General features: G+C 36.6%; 1 protein-coding gene across 4 annotated transcripts in view; it reads left to right on the plus strand.

Annotated features, from left to right (window-relative positions):
- LOC129697418 (bcl-2-associated transcription factor 1-like) overlaps positions 1-21027 on the plus strand; it is a 43490-nt gene that overhangs the window by 21000 nt on the left and 1463 nt on the right. For 2 of the 4 annotated variants that reach the window (XM_055635939.1, XM_055635940.1), the window contains 8 exons: positions 4228-4400; positions 6308-6412; positions 10478-10583; positions 10805-10889; positions 13140-13321; positions 15456-15639; positions 16752-16907; positions 17794-18006. In XM_055635939.1, coding sequence (XP_055491914.1) covers positions 4228-4400; positions 6308-6412; positions 10478-10583; positions 10805-10889; positions 13140-13321; positions 15456-15639; positions 16752-16907; positions 17794-18006 — 1204 coding nt within the window. The remainder of the gene's footprint in view (positions 1-4227; positions 4401-6307; positions 6413-10477; positions 10584-10804; positions 10890-13139; positions 13322-15455; positions 15640-16751; positions 16908-17793; positions 18007-21027) is intronic. The other 2 variants (XM_055635942.1, XM_055635941.1) reach the window with 2 other exon arrangements.

Below are 21027 nucleotides of genomic sequence, written 5' to 3' on the forward strand. Positions count from 1 at the left end.
TTTCCCCTCCCCAGCTCTCCCACAGCCCACTGTCTCCGCCTCTTCCTTTCTTCTTCCCGCCCCCCCCACCTCCACATCAGTCTGAAGAACGGTCTCGACCCGAAACATCGCCTATTTCCTTTGCTCCATAGATGCTGCCTCACCTGCTGAGTTTCTCCAGCATTTTTGTCTACCAAAACTAAACCCCATATGTGATTAAAAGCTGTTTCCATTTAATCTGTCCCTCCTTCATCAAATATTGCAGCTCTGTCTTAAGAGAAGTAGCCTCTATTCTTCTGCTTTGCCATTCTCTGGAAAAGGAATCTCCTAATAACCCTTTTATTTTTACATTATTTAAATTCACTTGACCTATTTCCTCACAACAGATTAATTTAGAAAAATACATTTCAATCCCTCCTTTATTATTTATAGATCTGCAGAAAAAAATACCTTAGACTTTCTTATCTTTAGAAAAAATATTTTAATATCTGTCTTCTAGAAGTCATGCTAGTCCAAGGTAGACAAGCCTCATTTCACATGTAGAATTCAAACTGTGACATAAAAGATTCAAAGGGAATGACAATAATGTGCCAGGGAGGAAAGACCTCCAATATATCAGTATCCTTCGTGGATTTTGATTACTGCTGAACAAATGAGAATTGATGAGTTGTTGCACAATAGGTTTTAGATACTGCAGCACCTCATTTTAATGTGCTAATGTAAGGAACACTGGGAAATGTCATTTCACATCACAAAAGAGTGGGAGTTGGATATTTAAAACTACTAATATTTAAAGGATGTTAAAGATTGTTATACTCGTAGAATTAATGTTTGTGCAACTAGGACAACTTGGCCATGTGGTTTTAGGAGTGAGTTGAAAGGAAAAGTACAAAAACAAGACGAAAGCAAGAACAAGTTTGATTGAACTAATAAATCTGATAAGGGTACTGTGGAAGAGGAATTTATGGGAAAATAGATAAAAGTAAATGCCAGTCGATCCAGTGCCAGATACTTCTGCAGCTACTTCACAGCAGCGAAAATTATCGTAGTTACAAACAGAGATCCCAGGAGAAAGATGAACCATGTGGTATTGGTTTGTTATTGTCAAGTGTACTAAGATACAGTGAAAAGCTTTTGTTTGTATGTTATCCAGTCAAATTGAATCATACTACACAACTGGTTGCATTGTGGCCTGGTTCGGCAACTTGAACGTCCAGGAGCAAAAAAGACTACAAAAAGTTGTGACCACTGCCCAGTCCATCAACCGGCTTTGACCTCCCCACCATCAAAGGGATCTATCTTAGTCGCTGCATCAAAAAGGCAGCCAAAATCATCAAGGACCCACACCATCCTGGCCACACACTTATCTCACCACTGCCATCAGGAAGAAGGTACAGGAGCCTGAAGACAGTAATGTCCAGGTTCAGGAACAGCTTCTTCCCCACAGCCATCAGGCTATTAAAGACAACAAATAAGCTATGAGCTCTGAACTGCAAAAGATTATAATTATTATTTGTTATTTGCACTATATTTGTTATTTAATTAATTTTCTTTTTTTTCCCCCGTTATATACAATGTTAACATATTCACATATTGTGTTGTGCTGCAGCAAGTAAGAATTCCATTGGCCCGTCCGGGACATATGACAATAAAACACTCTTGACTTGACTCTTGACAAGAGTGCAATCAAGCCATAGAAAAATATTCTATGTAGTGCAAAGAGAAAAATACCAGCATGAGAATATAGAGGTACATCATTACAGCATTACAATCGCAGAGGACATGTCCAGGGTTTCACAATCGGAAGGGTTGAAAGATCAGGGCTACATGCCAGCTGATTGGAGGCCTGTTCAGTAGTCTGATAACAGCTGTTCCTGAATCTGGTAGAACATGCTTTCAAGCCTTTGTATCTTGCCCACGGAAGGGCGGGGGGGGGTAATTATTGGGGTGAAAAAGATCCTAATGCCCCTGTCCCAATTAGGAAACCTCTGGAGACTTTGCGCCCCACCCAAGGTTTCCGTGCGGTTCCCGGAATTTTTTGTCGGTCTCCCTACCTGCTTCCACTATCTGCAACCTCCGGGAACCGCACGGAAACCTTGGGTGGGGCGCAAAGTCTCCAGAGGTTTCCGTTCAGGTTTCCTAAGTGGGACGGGGCATTAATTATTTTAGCTACGATCCCAAGGCAGTGTCAGGTGTAGATGGAGAGATGGAGTCTGTGGTGGTTGGTCTGTGTGATGGACTTGGCTGCATCCACAATTCTCTGCAATTTCTTGTGGTCTTGGGCAGAGCTGCTGCCAAAACAACCTGTGATGCATCCTGATAGTATGCTTTCTCTAGTGCAGCTGTAGAAGTTGAGAGTCATTGGTGACGTATCAAACTCCCTTAGTGTTCTGAGGAAGTAGCGGCATGATGTGCTTTCTAACGTCAATGTGGATGATCCGGGACAGATTGTTGCTGATATTTATGCCTAGGAACATGAAGCTTTTGACCATCGCCACTTCAGCACCATAAATGCTGATTGATGCATATACTTCACCTTGCTTTGTGAAGTTAATAACTAGCTCCTTCATCCTGGTGACACTGAGGTAGAGGTTTGTACTCTTGATATTAAGCCCTCTATCTCCTTCCTGTACTCCCTCTCTCTCTCTCGTCATTGTTCAGGATCTGACTCATTACAGTAGTATCTGCAAACTTGTAAATGGAGTTAGAGCAGAATCTGCCACACAGTCATGAGTATATAGGCAGTATTGTATGGGGCTGAGAATGCATCCTTATGGTGTACAGTTGAGAATTGTTGTGGAGGTTATTTTGTCATCTATCCTCACTGATTGAGGTCTGGGTCAGCAACTCAAAGCTCCAGTGGCTGAATCCTTGTTCCAGGAGTTTGCCGATAGGTTTGGATGGTTTATGGTGTTCAAGATGGAGCTTTCATCAATAAATAGGAGGCTGACGTAAGTGCCGTTGATATCCACATGTTCCAGTGATGAGTGTACAGCCAGGGAGCTGGTGTCTGCCGTGGACCTATTGCAACAGTTGCACTGCATTGTTAAACTACAATGGATCTAGGATGTCTGGAAGGCTGGAGTTACTGTGCATTGTGACCAGCCTCTTGAAGCACTTCGTCATGGTGTATGTCAGATCCAATGTGTGATTAACAAAATAGGTCAAATAAAATATTAAATCAAAATACAAAGTGGCAAATGCTAGTGGCAGATCAGAAAACCTTTTTCAGGAACCAGAAGCAAGAGACTTAAAGGCCAATAAGGAGAGAGAATATTTTGAGAGAATGCAATATAAAATCAAACAGCTGGTGCCCGAAACAAAAGCTTTTCATTGAACCTCAATACACGTGACAATAAATTAAACTCAAACTTAAACTGTTGATGAATAGAAAGGACGAGGGATAGCTAAGATCAGTGGGAAAATTGGACAATGAGACTGGAGAAGTAATAATGGATGTATGGTAATACTCTACTGGACTGTTTGTAAGAAAATAATTTCACTGTGCGTTTGCAATTCGCACGTAATAATGAAAGCACCATTGATAAAGAAGTAAGTTCTGTTTCAGGTCACAGAGGGTGCAGGTAAGAATTTTTGAAGAACTCTGCATGCTGCAACAAAGAGAAACTTCACAATGAATATGAAAATATAGGCACAGCAGTAACCTAACTCCATTATGGAAGTTGTCCAATTTACAAATTAAGGCCCAAATTATTACTCAATTTCTACTTCATTTTCATTTATATCATTCCCTCTTTCTCACTCCACCTCCCATACTCCACGACCTCGGAGTTAAATTGGAGATATTTTCCAGCTGCCTTTTTTAATTAGGAAATGTAGAGCATGATTTTAATCATTCTCATTATTACTCTGGGTAAAACAAAGATTTTTGTTTTGTCTATGAAATGTGGGAAACCGTAGTAAAAGATAACTTGTGGATTTTGCCTAGTTGTCTTGGAGGCATTAAAAGTCACCTTTTGTAGCATGACCAAATCTTGAATAGATCATATCAGCTTGGAGGTGATTGGTTCACTTACTGAAGGACATTAGCGAAAAAGTTTTATATAATAACAATTTGAGTGCTTTTTGCTAAATTACCTTATGAATATCTGCTCAAAAGACAAGACTTCTATGCCTGCTCAGAAACTACTTCAGTGATCAGGAATATACATTGGTACCTACGTACTTCCGCATCCAAAAACGGCACACAGCAAATTCAATAGAATAGTTTTTTTTTTTCCTTTGCAGACCCGGAAGTTCTGTGACAACTGAAAGACAGCTTTCCAGTGCTCTTGTCCATTCCAGCACGAAAGAGCAAGGATTCCATTCTATCTTTGATCATCTTAAGTTGCCTCAGTTTTGCCGAAGTTCTTCAGAATCATTTATTCACCATATTGTGACCCTGGTTCATCATGTTAAAGGTATGTTGGTATCTGGATAGAAACATCATTCAACATGCTAGAAGCATTTTAATATTTTTCAAAATATTTCTTGCATCAGCTTAAAATTAAAGTAATTAGATTTAAATTGTTAACTTTTTGTTTATTTTTGATACTGTTCCGTTTAGAAAAAGGTGTATGTATGTAACTTTATTTCCTGAAAGGCAATCTTAGCTCCTGGCACTGGCGTCATATGAACAGTCATTTATTTTGGTCTGAAACATTGTTTTCCTTGAAGGTAGGAGGAATGGAAATAAAATTATAACTTAATATTTGCTATATTGAGTGAACTAATTTGATGGTCATGAATAAATTGCAAGCTTTTACTATTGTTGAGAATTATCAGTTAAGGAATAATCTCTTTGCAATTCACTTCTCACCCACAAATCCTTTCTTCGTTTTTCAAAAGCAACATAATTTGGATATTTAGACAGATCCTATGGGAAGAAAGAGAAAATGCTGAAAATACTTGATTAAACAAAGCCTATGGGATATGAAACAAAAAATAATGTTTTCAGATCAATAACTTTTAATTAGTATTGGGGTAATTCCTTTTTTACACTCGTAATGTTTCAAGTCAGAAAAAACTCCTTGGGTCTAGACTCTTTTCATCATATAGAAAGATATAAAGTAAATGCTGGTCGGTTATTCTATATGAGGTAACTGTCATACCCAGGTTTAATGCCATCTGATTGGGTAAAATACACAAGGATTTCTGGCAGCATCCTTCTGTTGAGGAATGTTTAGATAGCCATAGCAAAATACTAATCCCATCGCTGTTAGCTACATACTGTTTAGAACTCTTGCACCATTGAACAATCTTGACCATTTGTGCTTTCTGAATTAGACTTTCCTATTTTAAATTGAGAAAAATAGTACTGCATTGTCTCAACAAAAGGAATTCTATTTTGTATTTTAATTTTTTGTCATAGCTGGCTTTCTGAATTCAAAATAAGCATTGTGAGAGGGGTAATATTTAGCAAATTTCTCTACAAAGATTTAAGGCTGCATAACATTTTTGTAAGTAACATATAATAATCTTGAATTGTAAAATTGTTGGAATAACAGTATTGGGATTTCAAAATTGGGATGTAGATAATACATTGTTTCTTTGAAAATGAAGGTAATGACTGAGTCAGATGAGAAGAACATTGTGTTACAGAAGAGAGCCCGCTTTTGAAGTAAAATGTGTTTCAAACACTTCCCTGGTTAGTTTTGTATAAATGCTGACATTTTGAGAAGCTAGATATGACTCCCTTAATATTGATTTAAGTAATCAAATGAATAGAGAATTACTTTGATTACTGATTTAAGGATAAATGTGGTCAGAAGTCTGATCAAACACATGATTTATTTTCAAAACTAGTTGGCATTCTACCTTTTGCCTCTGCAGCATTTATTCTTCAATATCATTTTTAAAAAGTTATGTTTATTTATGACTTCTGGGATTCTGATGTGCACAGTGGCTACATGACAATTCCATTTGGAGAGAAATGCTTTCAGTCAACTAGTCACTAATCTGGGTTCCATGTAAATCCCAGATTCTTCATTTCTCTCCACTTTTCATCATAACTGCACAGCAAAGCTGTTATGTTCTCTGTAATGTGATGCTTGTAAACTAGTATTAACAATTTAGACAAAACAAAGCTCTCGGCATGGTGTCATTTTACAGGTACATCTATCATCACATCATTTAGTTTGATTAACAGAAAGTCTAAAACTCTGTTTCAGTGGCACACTGTTGAAAATAAATTTTATCAACATTTTGGCTATACACCGGTTTGAAATAATTTGATTTTTTAAAACTTTGGAATAAATTATTTTTTAATTGACTTCTAATTAGCTGTACTTGTAGGCTGTACTTTTTCAGTTTCCTCATTTTTTTCCAGGAAGGTGGCTTATATTGGAAATATGTACTTTATGTGAAAGTGAAACTATTGATTTGAAGTTCCCTGATGTGCCAGACAAAATTTGGAAGAAGATAACATTTCAAAGTATTTGAAATTATATAACTGCTAAATATAATATTGGTGTATGTATGTTATTACAATAACTAATTTCATTGAGAATATTTATGTCAGATAAACTGCTTTGACTTATAGTTACTATACTTTTCTGTTTTAAATTCTGTTTTAATCCAAATAACTGAAGGGCAATGACTAGATGGGGAAAATCTCAAAATTTCAGAAGATGGGTAAATTATGGTTGATGCTTGATTACTTAGATCATTTTAATATGACGAGTAGAAACTGCAGAATGCACATTACTTTGCATCTAATTTTGTTTGCTGCTGAGAAGATCGGAGATTTTATTATTGAGACATAGCACATGGAATATTTTCTTTAAATGGTATCATCTATGTATTGTGGTTCATTGGAATTGAAATGTAAAATTTTGTCCTTGTATCCTTACCACTGAAGGACTAATTTACCATTATCGATAAAATAACCCACTAACATGGGTTAGTGTCTTCTGGAAGCAAGGTGTAGGGGGTGTGCTGGTAGTTGCAGAATGTGGGGGGCAGAAAGGATGCTGACTCTGTTTTGGTTGTCAATAGCCAGTGGATCTTTGTGTTTAATATAATAACTCCAAAATTCAGTGATAGCTTTTACAAAAGTACTGCAAATTCAGGATTCTGCCTGATTTGTTTTGAAATGTATTGACATTTCATATAAAGTTATGCTTGCTTCGTGGCTGCCAAATGGAATTGTTCAGCAATTCAGAATTATTAGTTGTTTCTTTTTTTTTAAATGACACAATGTTGTTTCATTCCATTTCCTACCATAACAAAATTGTGCATTATTTCAAAGAACTATCTAAATAAACGAGATGGAATTTCCATCTTGGTGGAGTAAAAAAAATTGAATTCCCATATGTACGAGTACACGTTAGTATATTTCTGAAGTATTATCGGCAGTTATTAGTAAAATTTTCAGTGGCTTCTGTTATTAGTTTTATTAGTGAAGCAATTCGTAACGACACTGTCTTTGGTTCCTTGCCAATGGTAAAAAGAGTATTCATATTGAGTGCTTTAGCTGCACACAATGTAAATTGCTGTTTTCACTTACATTGTTGTAAAGATTGTAGGATAAAACCTTTACATTTGTAAACTATCATTTACATCATTGGAACAGAATTTAACCAGCTACACATAATGCTTCTTCCAAAATGTGATGTTCTACATGGCATTAAACACAGTATGGACATTACAATATTTATTACAACTGTAAACTGTGATTCTTTTTTACAATTGGTGATTGTAAGGTATTTGATAGATGATTTCTCATTGAATATGCATTAAGCAATTTTTAATAATACTAGGATTTATCTGTAAAACCAATTTATAATGTATTCTTTATAATGTTGCACTTAACATTCTATATAACAACATTTAAAAGACATTAGGACAGGTACATGGATAAGGAAGGTTTAGAGGGATATGAACCAAATGCAGTCAGGTTGGGCTAGTGTAGATGGGGCATCTTGGCCAGCATGGGCGAGTTGGGCCAAAGGGCCTATTTCCATACTGTATGACACTTGTCTCCATGGCCCAAAGCTAGCGATTGAAATGCTCAAATTATGCTTAAGACCATGAATTGTGTAATAAATGGAATGTGGTGCTTCAGATTACTGAGAATACCTGAAGTTTTTTTTTTAATGTTTGTATAAATGCTCACCTCTAATGTAGGTGTCTGAACAAATTTATGTCATTATTGGTGACACAAATTTGAACCTCCAGCCAACATTTCACAAATCACAATTGAATTGGACCATGGTAGGTGGAACTACGTAGGTATAAAATCCTAAACTAAAACATCAATTTCGTAATGACGATAAATAATTTTTTTAATGCATTTGCTTTTAATTGATAATCTGGGCACAATCCTTTTTTCAGCTTGCCAGTATATAAATGCACTGTGAATTGAAGTGACCTCACTATTTAAATTTTTCTTAATCACTAGTTGTGGTTTGTAGATTTAGTTGTTACTTCATGCATATGCAGTTGGAATACTGAGGAATTAATATCTCAATATATAAACTTTTTTTTAAACTGATAGATTTCAGTAAAATGGCATTCAATTTGTTTAAAAATGAGCTTTAAGGTAAAGTACAGCAAGCAATTTTAGTTCACTGGGAATTTTTTTTGTTTACCCTGTGGCATAAAACAAATTCAGGTAAGAAATTGAAAATATGAATAGAGGAACATCAATATTAATTTTTGCACATTGGAATGTCATTTTCTTTATCAAAGGGATTGCTGTTCATAGAGATTGAATAATTACAATAGTATACCATTGAGCAATTAATTAGCTTCAACTAGTATTACAGGAGAAAATATAAAATATATCTTCTTGGTAGATTAAGCAAGAACTTGCATTGACCTAGCCTGCATGGCTTTAAATGTTTTTTTAAGCCACTTTGGTATGAGAGTCTAATTTTCTTGTGGTTCAGAAAGAACAAACATTTTTTTTGGTAGCCAGAAGGTACTTTCTTTAGGCATTTAGAAACATCCCCAATTTTGACACACACGTGCTCATTAAGATAAATCATCCTGTAAAGGTTATTAACCAATAACACCAACTTTGAAAATGGAGGTGAGATGTAGGAGAAAAAAAATGTTTTGTTTTTTTCCTCTAGCTGCAGCTTATCAAACCTAACTATCAGCTATCTGTAAATAACTGTTGGATTTTTTTTGTTTTATTTTTCTGTTTGTGAATAACTGGAACATTGATTCAATTAGAGAAAATATTTCATAAACAATAGCATATGTTCTGAGGAATCTTTAACATTACACTGCTTTGAAACCAATGTAATTTGATATGCTCCTTCCCTGCATGTACAATATAATCGTATATAATATGCTTTCTATCATTTTGCTGTTTTTGAACATCATGCTTGACATAAACCTACAGAAATGCAGAGAAAACTTGCCCCGCCCCCTATTTTAACCAATATTACAAATGTACTTGAAATTGATCCTTTAGCACTTTAAGTCCACCAGTCTTTAGTCAACTTGATCATTTTCTAGTGAAACAGTTATAAAAATCAAATACATAATAATGTTAGTACACCAATACACTGTAACAGGTACAACTTTTGTGCTGAGCTAAAAGCCCAGTGATGTTTTCTTTTTCATTGCAAATAGGTCATGGCAATCCTGGGATGTGTTCATGTATTGAAATGCCAAGTCCCATGTTAAAAAATATAATAACGGTTGAAAGCAAAAAACACAGGCAAAGTTGAAGCTTCTGTCTTCCTGGAAAAAAGGCTTATAACTGAATTGCTAACAACAAAATTCCTCTGCACTCCTTGTTGGGTTTCATGGAATTATGATCGAGGCACTACTGTTGTAGTGACCCATTGAAGTGTTTATGGTTGGTTGTGAGGCAGTTTCTGGATTTAAGGCGGTAAGTTTTCCCATAGATATTGTACTTGTGATTTTATTAACCAGTTTTTTTTAATTCCATAGCCAAATTTGAAACAGTTGCATTTTTTGTCATGTTGAGAAAAGGATATATTGTTGATCAAAATAAAATTAGCATTGGCATTGCTAGCTTGAAAAGTCACCTGGGAGTGGAATATATTTTTTGTTTTTGAAAAGTTAGTGCACATGATAAATCATCCAGATCCAAGATAGGTTTTCAACAGTGGTTTTGAATTGCATCTCAATTCTCAAAGTAGTATACTATATGGGTGAGGCAATAGAGAAAAAAAACTTGCATTGTAAATAATGGTCTGTTCACTGTAAAATCAAAATGCTGCATTCTTTCTTTTGTGTAATGCAGCTATTGAGTTAAAGGCAGTTGGAACTATTTGTGCTGTTATACATTATATTGTGAAAATTGTTTGCTTAATATATATGTCCGTGGTACAGATTACCACAATGAGTCTAACATATACAGCTAAGAAAGTAAACTTGCAGCGATAACATTTACTGCATGATTCCACTGATCTTTTGCATTTGCCAGGTTTTGGTGTGTGTAACAGATATCTCAAAAATATTGTGCCGAATATGAAATTGAGCTAACTGAGTACAATTTCTTCTCTAAACTCAACAGAGCACTATTTCAAGTCAACGGGGATGACCCTAAATGAGCGCTTTACATTGTATCAGAAGACATCAGAAGATCATGGCACCAGGCCGAAAAGCCCCGAAATCCACAGGTACAACTTTTCATGCTTATCCTTTTAGAACAAATTGTTCCAAAAGATTTTGTTTTTAAAAAGTAATTTATTTATAAAAAAAATAGCACTTTACTCCAATGGCAATCTCAACCTGAAGAAGCGATTGCATGTTGTTGGTAAGGGTGGAAATGATAGGAAGAATGCAGCTCAGTCTTTGCTCCGGCATTGAGAATTCACACAATGTTATTGTTGACTTTCAGGAGAATTGATATTTCTCCCAGCTCTCTACGAAAGCATACTCGCATGACAGAGGGAGATATGAGCTCCAAGGAAGAGAACCGAAAGGTGACCGTTTCATTTACAAGTTTTCAATTTATAAGCAAGACTCCATCATTTATATATTTATTTGCATTTTTTAATAAAATATTCTGGTTAAGAATTGTTGGAAAAAGAAAAAGTCAGTAAATTAAAAAAGTTTTAAAAAAAGTTTATGAACAGTTCAACCTGCGTATACTTTGTGGTTAGAGGCTCCATCAGTTAATTTTAGAATCACAAATAATTTTGTGGGAAAAAAAAGTTTGATTTCTCTTAAAGCTCCCACTTCCAGGCATATGGGAATGAACAACACTGGCCAAGTGAGATTTGCCAACATTCCGCATGCATAGAACAATATCCCTCAATTTTATTAATATCCAATAATCCATTGATGTATTTCCCTAAACATGTTCAGTATCTGAGCCTCCACAGCACATAAGAGAATTTCAAAGATTTTCCACACTCTGCATAAATAAATTACTTATTTGTCCTCTTCACCGCCCACACTACCTTCAAGTTCATGCTATTAGCAAACATGGATATCTATATTACTAAAAGTCTGATCTTGACCACTTCCTGGTGTTCTGTATATTGATTTTAGAAAAAACGCTGCCATTTACGGCTGTGATTTTTGGCCATCTTACTCCGAGTCTGCGTAGGACTCCCATCAGTAAAAAATAAAAGAGTTAATAGTGTGTAAAAAATGCTGAGATTCTCTCTCCTGAAGGCCACACCCCTTCCGGAGGGACTATAAAACCCGGAAGTGTTGAGTGTCTCAGTCAGTCTCTGCAAGATGGGGGAGCGAGAGGGTCACGTCTCTCAGTCTGAGCTGTGAATAATGCTGAACACATGTCTACTAAACTGTGAGTGGCTTTACTGACTTGTCAGTGCCCTTAATGTGGTTTGAAAATATAGTTTATAATGCTAAACCTGTATTGCCTTTGGTTTGGAAATGCTAAAGCTGTGTTGCCTTTGGTTTGGAAATGCTAAGCTGTGTTGCCTGATTAAAGTTGCCTTGTCTAATTAAAGTTGCCTTGCCTAATTAAAGTTGCCTTGCCTTCTATGTAATTAAAAGTCTAATCTTGACCACTTCCTGTTTGCGCGTTATATTGATTTTAGAAAAAAACGCTACCACGTACGGCTGTGATTTTTGGCCATCTTACTCAGAGTCCCCCCGCTGCTCATCGGGTGCCGAAGGTTTTTCCCATCGATGAAAAATAAAGGTTATTAGTGTTTAAAATATGTTGAGATTCTCTCCTGTCAATCACGCCATGAAGGCCACGCCCCTTCTGGTAGATGGTGGGGGGAGGGTCTATAAAACCCAGAAGTGTGGGAGTGGCTCAGTCTCTGCAAGATGGAGGAGGGAGAGGTCACGACTCGCTGTCTTTAGTGGCCTTGCACCCTGCTTGAAATGGTATGAAACTGCATTTGAATTTGGTGGCCTTGCACCCTGCTTGAAATGGTAAGAAACTGCACTTGAATTTGGTGGCCTTGCACCCTGCTTGAAATGGAATTTCAAGGAGTAGCCGTGAGTGAATGAGCTGCCAGCACAACAGGCTTGAGTAAATGCCTCCAGCCCAAGAATCCATTCGGCCCACAATGTCCATACTAGCCCTCTGGAAACCAGTCCCTTCAGCCCATACTAGCGCTCTAGAAAGCCCCCCCCTTTGTTCTTGGCACCCCCCTCTAGCAAAGCAAGTCATGTTTCTAGTCCACCCAATCCATGATTGCATTGTATGATGCCACCTCGTGAGTGCAGCCGGTGGCTACAGAATTTTCCGCGTCTCGGTCTAGTAGGATTCTGGTTTTCTGGCATTTGCTTGTGTATTTGTGTAGGCATCAGCACTTCAATCTTTTCAAAAGCATTTAGCCATATAATTTTGTATAGCTTTGCATTCATTTTGGACATTTGTTAATTGTTCAACATGTTTCTTTCTGTATGAAAGGTGAATGTGAAATGATTAATGTAGTTTATTTATCCTAATTTCAATTTCAATATAAACTTCAAATGTGTATCATTGCTTCATAGCTTCTGTTCACCCCATTTTTACTATTTCAAATTCTTTATTATTAGAGAATTCCAATTGGTATCCTATTGCATTTTTCTCTCGTAGTGTCTCATCTGTTTAATTTAGTTACCTTTTGTATTAATACTGTATATATAAAGTAATTATTTTAAAGAATTTAAATGTTGGTGCCATTCTAATTTGGGGCATATTAAAGGTTTCTATTAATCATTGCTTATGGATTCAGTGCTTTTCCCCCCCACAAAATAATCAGGCAGAAAAAAAATTGAAATGTGATGCAGCTGACCTGCGCCATGATATTGATCGACGTAGAAAAGAGAAAAGTAAAGAACGTGAAGGTTCGCGAGAATCCAGTACATCAAAGAAACCTCCGTTAGAAAAATCAGGGAAAGACCAAAAAGAGTACAAAGATTTCAAATCCTTCAAGGAGGGAAGGTGAGATTGTCCTTTTAAACTTTTAATTCTGGTCAAAAGAGTTAAGTGTGTTTTATTGTCATATGTCTGGAAACTGAATAATGCAATTCTTAGTTGCAGGAACAGCACTACACATACAGTGCCCTCCATAATGTTTGGGATAAAGACCCATCATTTATTTATTTGCCTCTGTACTCCACAATTTGAGATTTGTAATAGAAAAAAATTGCATGTGATTAGAGCCTTTTATATGCTGAAGAGAAAAACTGAAGGGGACCAGCCCCCAAAACAAGCAACAGCTAACGATGGCTGCTAAACAGGCATCACCAGAAAAATCAACCAGCAACTGGTGATGTCCATGAATCACAGACTTCAGGCAGTCATTGCATGCAAAGGATATGCAACAAAATACTAAACATGACTACTTTCATTTACATGACATTGCAGTGTCCCAAACATTATGGTGCCCTGAAATGGGGAGACTATGTATAAACACCGTTGTAATTTCTACATGGTGAAACCAAAATGTATAAAAATGCCCTTTAATAGACTCACAATGTGCACTTTAACCATATGTGATTTTTTTTCTGTTGCAAATCTCAAATTGTGGCAAATAAATGAATGATGGATCTTTGTCTCAAACATTATGGAGGGCACTGTATGTAAACATAGTAGAGACAAAAACCTGAAATAACTCAGTGGGGCAGGCAACATCTCTGGAGAGGAGGAGGAATGGGTGACATTTTGGGTCGAGACCCTTCTTCAGAACTGCATCTGCAGTTCCTTCCTATATATTATGTAAATATAGTACTCTGTAAACACCACAATATTATTTTTTTTTAAAACAAGTAATAGTGCAAAGACAAAATAATGCTACCAAGTCTACGTAGTTCAGCGCTTTATTGGACGTTGTAGTTTTTAATAGCTTGATAGATGTAGGAAATAATCTGTCCCTGAACCTGGATGTTACAGTTTTCAGACTCCTGTAATTTCTTTCCGATGGTGAGAGTGAAATGATGGTGTAGGTCTCTGGTGATATTGGCTGCCTTTTTGAGCTAGCAACTCCAGTAGATCCCATCAATGGTGGGGAGGTCAGTACCTGTGATGAACTGGGCAGTTTCACCACTTTTACAATCTTCTTCATTCCTGGGCGTTCGAGTTGCCGAACTAGGCCATGATGCAACCCGTCAATATGCTCTCTACTGTGCACCTGTAGTAGTTCAAGTGAGTATTCATTGACATACTGAATCTCCTCAATCTTTTAAAGAAGTGGGGTCATTAATGGGCTTTTGTGACAATTCCATCAATGTACTGGGTCCAGGCCAGATCTTCAGAAATATGGACACCCAGGAACCTGAAGTTTATTTGCACATGAAGCTTTAGTATGGACTTTTAACATTAGTCAGTGGCAAGGATATTTGCCATAACGAGGATTTAATTTTCAAAAGCAGACCTTTCAGTACAAACAAAATCAGAATAGTCTGCAAACTTTGATAATGGCAAATTAACTCAAACATGGAGGTCACTTGAAAGCATGATTGTTCTAAATTTCTTGTCTGAATATTTATGTGGAACTGTACTAAATGTCAACACTCCTACCAATCTAGTCAAGTAGTAATGAATGAATACTTTATTGTCACGTGACAGCCACGGTGAAATTCTTTGCTTGCATACCCAAGGTGTGCAAATAATCGCCACATAAATGGCGCTTACAAAGTATCCTGCACTAGGTCCCCCTTTGTTCCTCCCCCCCCTCCCTCACGGCGGTTCCTACATTGTTCTCCCACCTCCCTCACGGCGGTCCCCCAATGCCGGGTCCTCCTTTGATCCTTCCCCCAGTGGCAGCGTCCTCACTCCCACGTGGTCCGTCCTCGTCAATTGCCCACATGGACCACTGCTCAGACCTCTCCACTATCACTGTGGAGCCCTCTGGACGCTTTCGTGGCGCCGACCCAGGCCCGAGCCGCGGACTTCGTTGGCCCGGGTGCCAGCCGCGGGCTAAGATGGTAAAGGGCAAATAGGACTTTCAATTGGCTTCTCTATCTTGAATAGTTGGTCATATTATTTGCTGTTGTTACCAAAGGACCAGTGTCTGATACTGAGTGTGTGGTCTTTGGTGTGCATTAGTAATTTTTATAAATATTGTTTCCTTCAGCAAGTATAGAAATAAAGATCGGGATCATTCCAGTTGCTCCTCACCATCTTCACCTTCACCTGAACCCCAAGAGGACCGAGAAGTCAGAAAAGAAAGGGATGAGGGATCAAGTGGTTTTAAATCGTTCCAAGGACACACAGATGGTGCAGTTTTTCAAGGGCGAGGAAGATCCAGAGGAAACTTTGTAAGTGCAATGTGGTGCTGTAATTTTGATGTTGAACAAATTAATTAATACTTGATACTTTCAATTTACCATGTGGTTTCCACTTTGTTTCATTTGACAACTGAACAAGACAATTCCAATGTTCTTTTATATTTTAACTCCCATTGAGCTAACCAGTGAGTCAGGCAATTATTAGCCATTGGAAATTAAAAATTGGCTGATTTTTGACTTTGTACAATTCATCATGATTTGGTTTCCTTCGAACCAGGATATGGTTTATTTTCTGAAGCAGATAATACAGATGCCCACTTGCAACATCAGGGAGATGGGCCTCAAAAGAGGTTCCTGAGAGGAAATGAGAGTTTAGGATGGCAAGTTCATGTACAGCATTTGGATAAGAACATACATTTATTTGCATAGTCTTTTAGTTTTGATAAAATGACAAAGACTATAGCTATTTGCCAACTTGCTGAAGATGTTTGAGTTTCTGGAGATTAATTTATTTTTACTCTAATGTGCAAGATGTAAAATTGATTAAGAATGACAATATACCACTCTGTATTAGGAGACTGTGTAATTCCATTTGTTTCCACTAACAACTTCCTTCCTTAGAAACATTGCTATACAAATGAACTTTATTCCACAATAACCAAAATTGAAGCAAGAGAGTAAGTTGTAAATTTCACTTTCTTTATGGTTGGTTGCAAAATATACGTTCCTTCTCTAGTTTATGAAGTGAACAGCAATCTGCAAATTATTGGCATAGAATATTTTGAATCGTTGGTGTACTTTGTTAATCTATTTGGACCATGTCATTATCTCTTTAAAAATAATAATTTTTAGGATTAACAAACCATTAAATTTAACACGTAAATATAAATCAAATAGGCATTTTAGTAACATGCTTTCTATTGTATATTTTGAATGGCAAGATACAGATGAATGATTCAAATAGCACATGAGGATGTTAACATTAGAAGTTTACTGGAGTATTAAAAAAAAAAACATATTTTGGCAACATTTTACTTAGTTGCTCTTTATCCTTCCACCAACCCATTTAATTTCTCACTGAAATAATTGCAGGAAATGCTATTCATGAAATATCTAACAGATTATGTGCTTTGAACATTTAGCAGTTCCGAATAAAAGGTGGCAGAGGGAGAGCCAGAGGAACTTTCTCTGGTTTGAATACTGTTTCCACCAGTACTACAAATCCAAATTTTCAAAAACGACCCAAGGAAGAAGAGTGGGATCCTGAATATACTCCAAAGAGCAAGAAATACTTCTTGGTGGGTATTGGCATTGCCTGCTCTTCAGACTTTGCTGTTTTCTCTCCCTCCCTCAAACAATCCCACTACAATTAATGCACATAAATATACACTTTCTCACATTTAGCTAATGATTTATTGTGTAAGTGGCATTTGTTAGCATTCCTCCTTAATGAATATTATAAATCTGTTTTTAACAGCCCCCATTCATTTCCATTATATTTTTATTCAGTCATTGAGAGACACTGCACATTATTAAGATAAAAGACTTGAAATGCCAGTTCAGAATTATAATATATTAAAGCAGATTGTGATAAAAAAGATTTAAATTATGTAATGCAAACATTTAAGAAAACTATTCACCAGCATCAATGTTGCTGCTATAATGCATGGATCATCAAATAAGGCATGGTTCCAGGATGGCTAAAATTCTCTGTTCTTTCTGGTGAGACCATATTCTTGGCTTTAGCTACAGCGGGGCTCTTAAATATTCTAATCATGCAAACTAGAACGTAGATTCCCTCTATTACTTGAACTTACTGATGGTCTCTGAATTTTCAATGCTTTGTTTATACATGTTGCAGGAAGTCTGTTCGTATATTTATGGTAATCCTGATTTTATCCTGAACTATCCTGACAGCTAAATGTGCTCATCTGCAACCTTCTGCTTAGTGTTTCCATTTGCTATTCAGATGCATATGTAAAACAAGTGGCAGGTTCTGGTGCATATTTTAAGATTTAGTTTAGATTATTACAGTATTTGGTACTTTTGGTATTTTTAATGGTGGCTTGCATGTGCCTTTTCTTATCTGTATGAGTAAATTGTAATTTTGGGGAATTCCAGCAGAAAAGACATAACCTGATAAACTGGTGAAGTATTTCCTGTTCTTTTCTCTCTTCATGGTAGCATGATGACAGAGATGATGGGGTGGATTACTGGGCCAAAAGGGGAAGGGGGCGAGGTACTTTTCCAAGAGGACGTGGGCGATTTATTTTCAAAAAATCGAGCAGCAGTCCAAAGTGGACACATGACAAATATCAGGGAAGCGATGAAAAGGAGGAAGAAAATGGAGGAATAGAAGATGAAGAGGAGAGAAAGGAGAGACACAAAGAGGAAAAGGTATATCTTTTGATGAGAGCTGGATTAATGCTTGGATTTTCTAAGATTTGTGTTTAAAGATATTTAGACAAGCATATTTTTGTTGTAAATTTCCCTTTGCACAATCACCTACTGTTGGGAAGAGAGGTAGTCCAACGCATCACCCCAGGAAGACAGTAACCGTAGTAGTTGTTTATGGTCAGCAGTGTCAGAGGTCTAACCATTTGAATGAGAACAGTCTATTTCATTAAAGTGCTTAAGCTGGTAACTAGGCCAAGAATTGAAAATTTCACTGATAAATGGATTTGTATTCATCAAAGATCATGCTATATAAAAGTAATAGTGCATAATCTTTTGTTGGTTCATTTCATAACGCATATGAATGCAATTCAACAGTCAGATACGTGAATTCAGTTAAGAATCTGCAGGCAGTGATTTTAAGGCTATGTATGAGTAAATACTGCAAGCTGTTCATGCTGTCAGCAGAAACATAATTGTATTCATATCCTTTGGGCAAATGTTTGCATGATGTTTCTTTAAACTCTGAAAATTGGTAACAATTTGTTTCCAAAAACAGCATAATTTCAAAAATCCAATATATTATCTCATCAATTTTTGACTTTTTGCCAGTTTAAAATATTCCATATTTGTATTATTTCAAAATGGTCAGATGCTCATTTAAGGTCAATTTGAACTTGTGCAGAGTATCACAATGATTGGATAGCCATGCCGCACTATATACAGTTGATTCTAACTGCTTTTTGGGATATTTATTTTTATGCTGACCAAATACTGATGGTTGTATGAAGTGCCAGCAACAGTGGTAAACTTTTAATTGAGCAACCTTGCGAATTAACATTTGTCAAGGATGTCATGTAAATGATGTGAAAATGAAATCGGAACCCTGAATAAATGTGGAAATAAGAATTATTCATACAAGTTGTTGGCTTACCCACAGTATCTAATCGTACAGGGAATGAGGTTAGTAAGGCAGGGATATTAATCAGTGAAATTAATGTAAGCAATGTTATTTTGAGTTTATTTTTAATATTAATTAAGTTGGGGTTGCTAAACATAGTTATATAGTGTCCTCTATACAACACCCCATGCACATTGCCATGGATCAAAACTAACAATATTGTTCATACGCATTGGTAACAATTGACATGCATTTTGCCTCTTTTCAGCAAGAATGTAAAATAAGTTAATTACCAATTTTTTAGCTTGTTAGATTCTAGTATTATAATGATCCTACTTTTTTGTTACATTAACTGATTGGCTGTCATAAATAACAGTGGATCAATTTAAATGGGTCTTTTTATCGTCCACACACAAGATTAGAAGTTGTTCAGCCAGAGTTGAACACGCTTCTCGGCATCTGCATACAATGGTCTGTCTTGTCGCTTCTTGTGCATGTTTGTGGAAAGATTGGTGGAAATCCAAAGATTTCTGTAAATTGTCCTTAGTGTGTAGGATATATCTACTGTATGGGTCGGCATGGACACGGTGGGCCGAAGGGCCTGTTTCCATGCTGTATCTCTAAACAAAACTGATCCTTCTGCATCCTAGTGTTCAATGTATTGTAGCACTTTATGTTCTTGTTTCTCATTTATTCAAGTACTGTTACTTGTTCCCAAAAGCAGCTCTCCCACATTATCACTGCCACAGCTCTTAATTACCTGGGTACTTCTGGGCTGCAACTCCATCTCACTCTAGTTTCAGTCTCAAGTAGCCTCTTTCACAGTCCCAATTTTTGAATTGCCTCAAAAGATGGATAGGAAGCAACAGTTATATCACAAGTTCAATAGGTTTCTCAATTTTTTCAATATTTTAGGAAATACTCTCGTTAGTACTGGGGGGAAAAATGCAGTACTACATTTGACAGCCCTGATCTAGATATTATCATGCAGAGCTTTGCTATTGCAAGCTTAGGCATCTATTTTACATTCCTTTAGACTTTAGAACGTGTATACATTTAAAAAAAAATAGATTTGCAAAAAATTGATAAAGAAATGAACTGGAAAAGTTACATTTGAATTGTCTCCTTTTTCTAAATGATGAGTGGTAGCACAATTAACAAGCTATGTTAACAACATTTAGTATTGAACTGTTAACTCGAGTTATTGAGTATCATTTGCATTAACAAAGTTCTCCAATATCACCTCAAGAATTAAGTTTGCTTAATTATCTTTCCTGCGGTTTTGTTCTGAAAAATTCAGTTTTTAATAAATGCATGTGTTTACTTTGTCGCTGAAATAAATGATTGAGGGATATGGTCTAAACATTAACCCTTTTCAAAGAGTCATAGAGTGATACAGTGTGGAAACAGGCCCTTTGGCCCAAGTTGTCCCAGATACACTAGTCCCACCTGCCAGCATTTGGTCCATATCCCTCCAAACCTGTCCTATCCATTTCCTTCACCCTTTGCATCTCTACTGACTCTTCAGGATGAGTTGCATAAGTGCTAGTGCATGTGCAGTTCATTGCCCTGAGTTTTAATTGTGTGTGGTTGGACAGGCATTGGTAGGTTATTTGACCATATAGAGTCAGAAAGATGTTCACTCTGCACCTGATTCTCTCAGACTGACCCCGAGGAGGCCCCCGACTCAAAACATCACCTATCCATGTTCTCCAGGAATGCTGCCTGACCTACTCTAGCTCCAGTTACTCCAGCACTTTATGTCATTCTAACATCTATACATGGTGTTTTACTGTGAGATTTGCTGGATACAACAAAAAGGGAGAATACTAGGGGTTTATTTTTGAATTTGGTTGCTAAATCCAGTTTTAGTTTAATGAAGAATAACTCAATAAAATGTGAAATTTCCTTCTTTGCTGGAAAATATTTGAAAACCATTTGCAGTATCTTAGAAATAAATGTTACTTTCAAATATTGAATCAACCTTATTTACCTTGTCCATTGTTTGAATAAAGCAATTCATCCTGGAGAATATTGTAAGACCTAAAATAACAAACCATCGACCTCAGCATAAAAATGGAGTTACATGTTTAAAAGTTGTAGGTAGACAAAAATGCTGGAGG

This window comes from Leucoraja erinacea, chromosome 5 (genome assembly GCF_028641065.1).
Source record: "Leucoraja erinacea ecotype New England chromosome 5, Leri_hhj_1, whole genome shotgun sequence".
NCBI lineage: Eukaryota > Metazoa > Chordata > Chondrichthyes > Rajiformes > Rajidae > Leucoraja > Leucoraja erinaceus.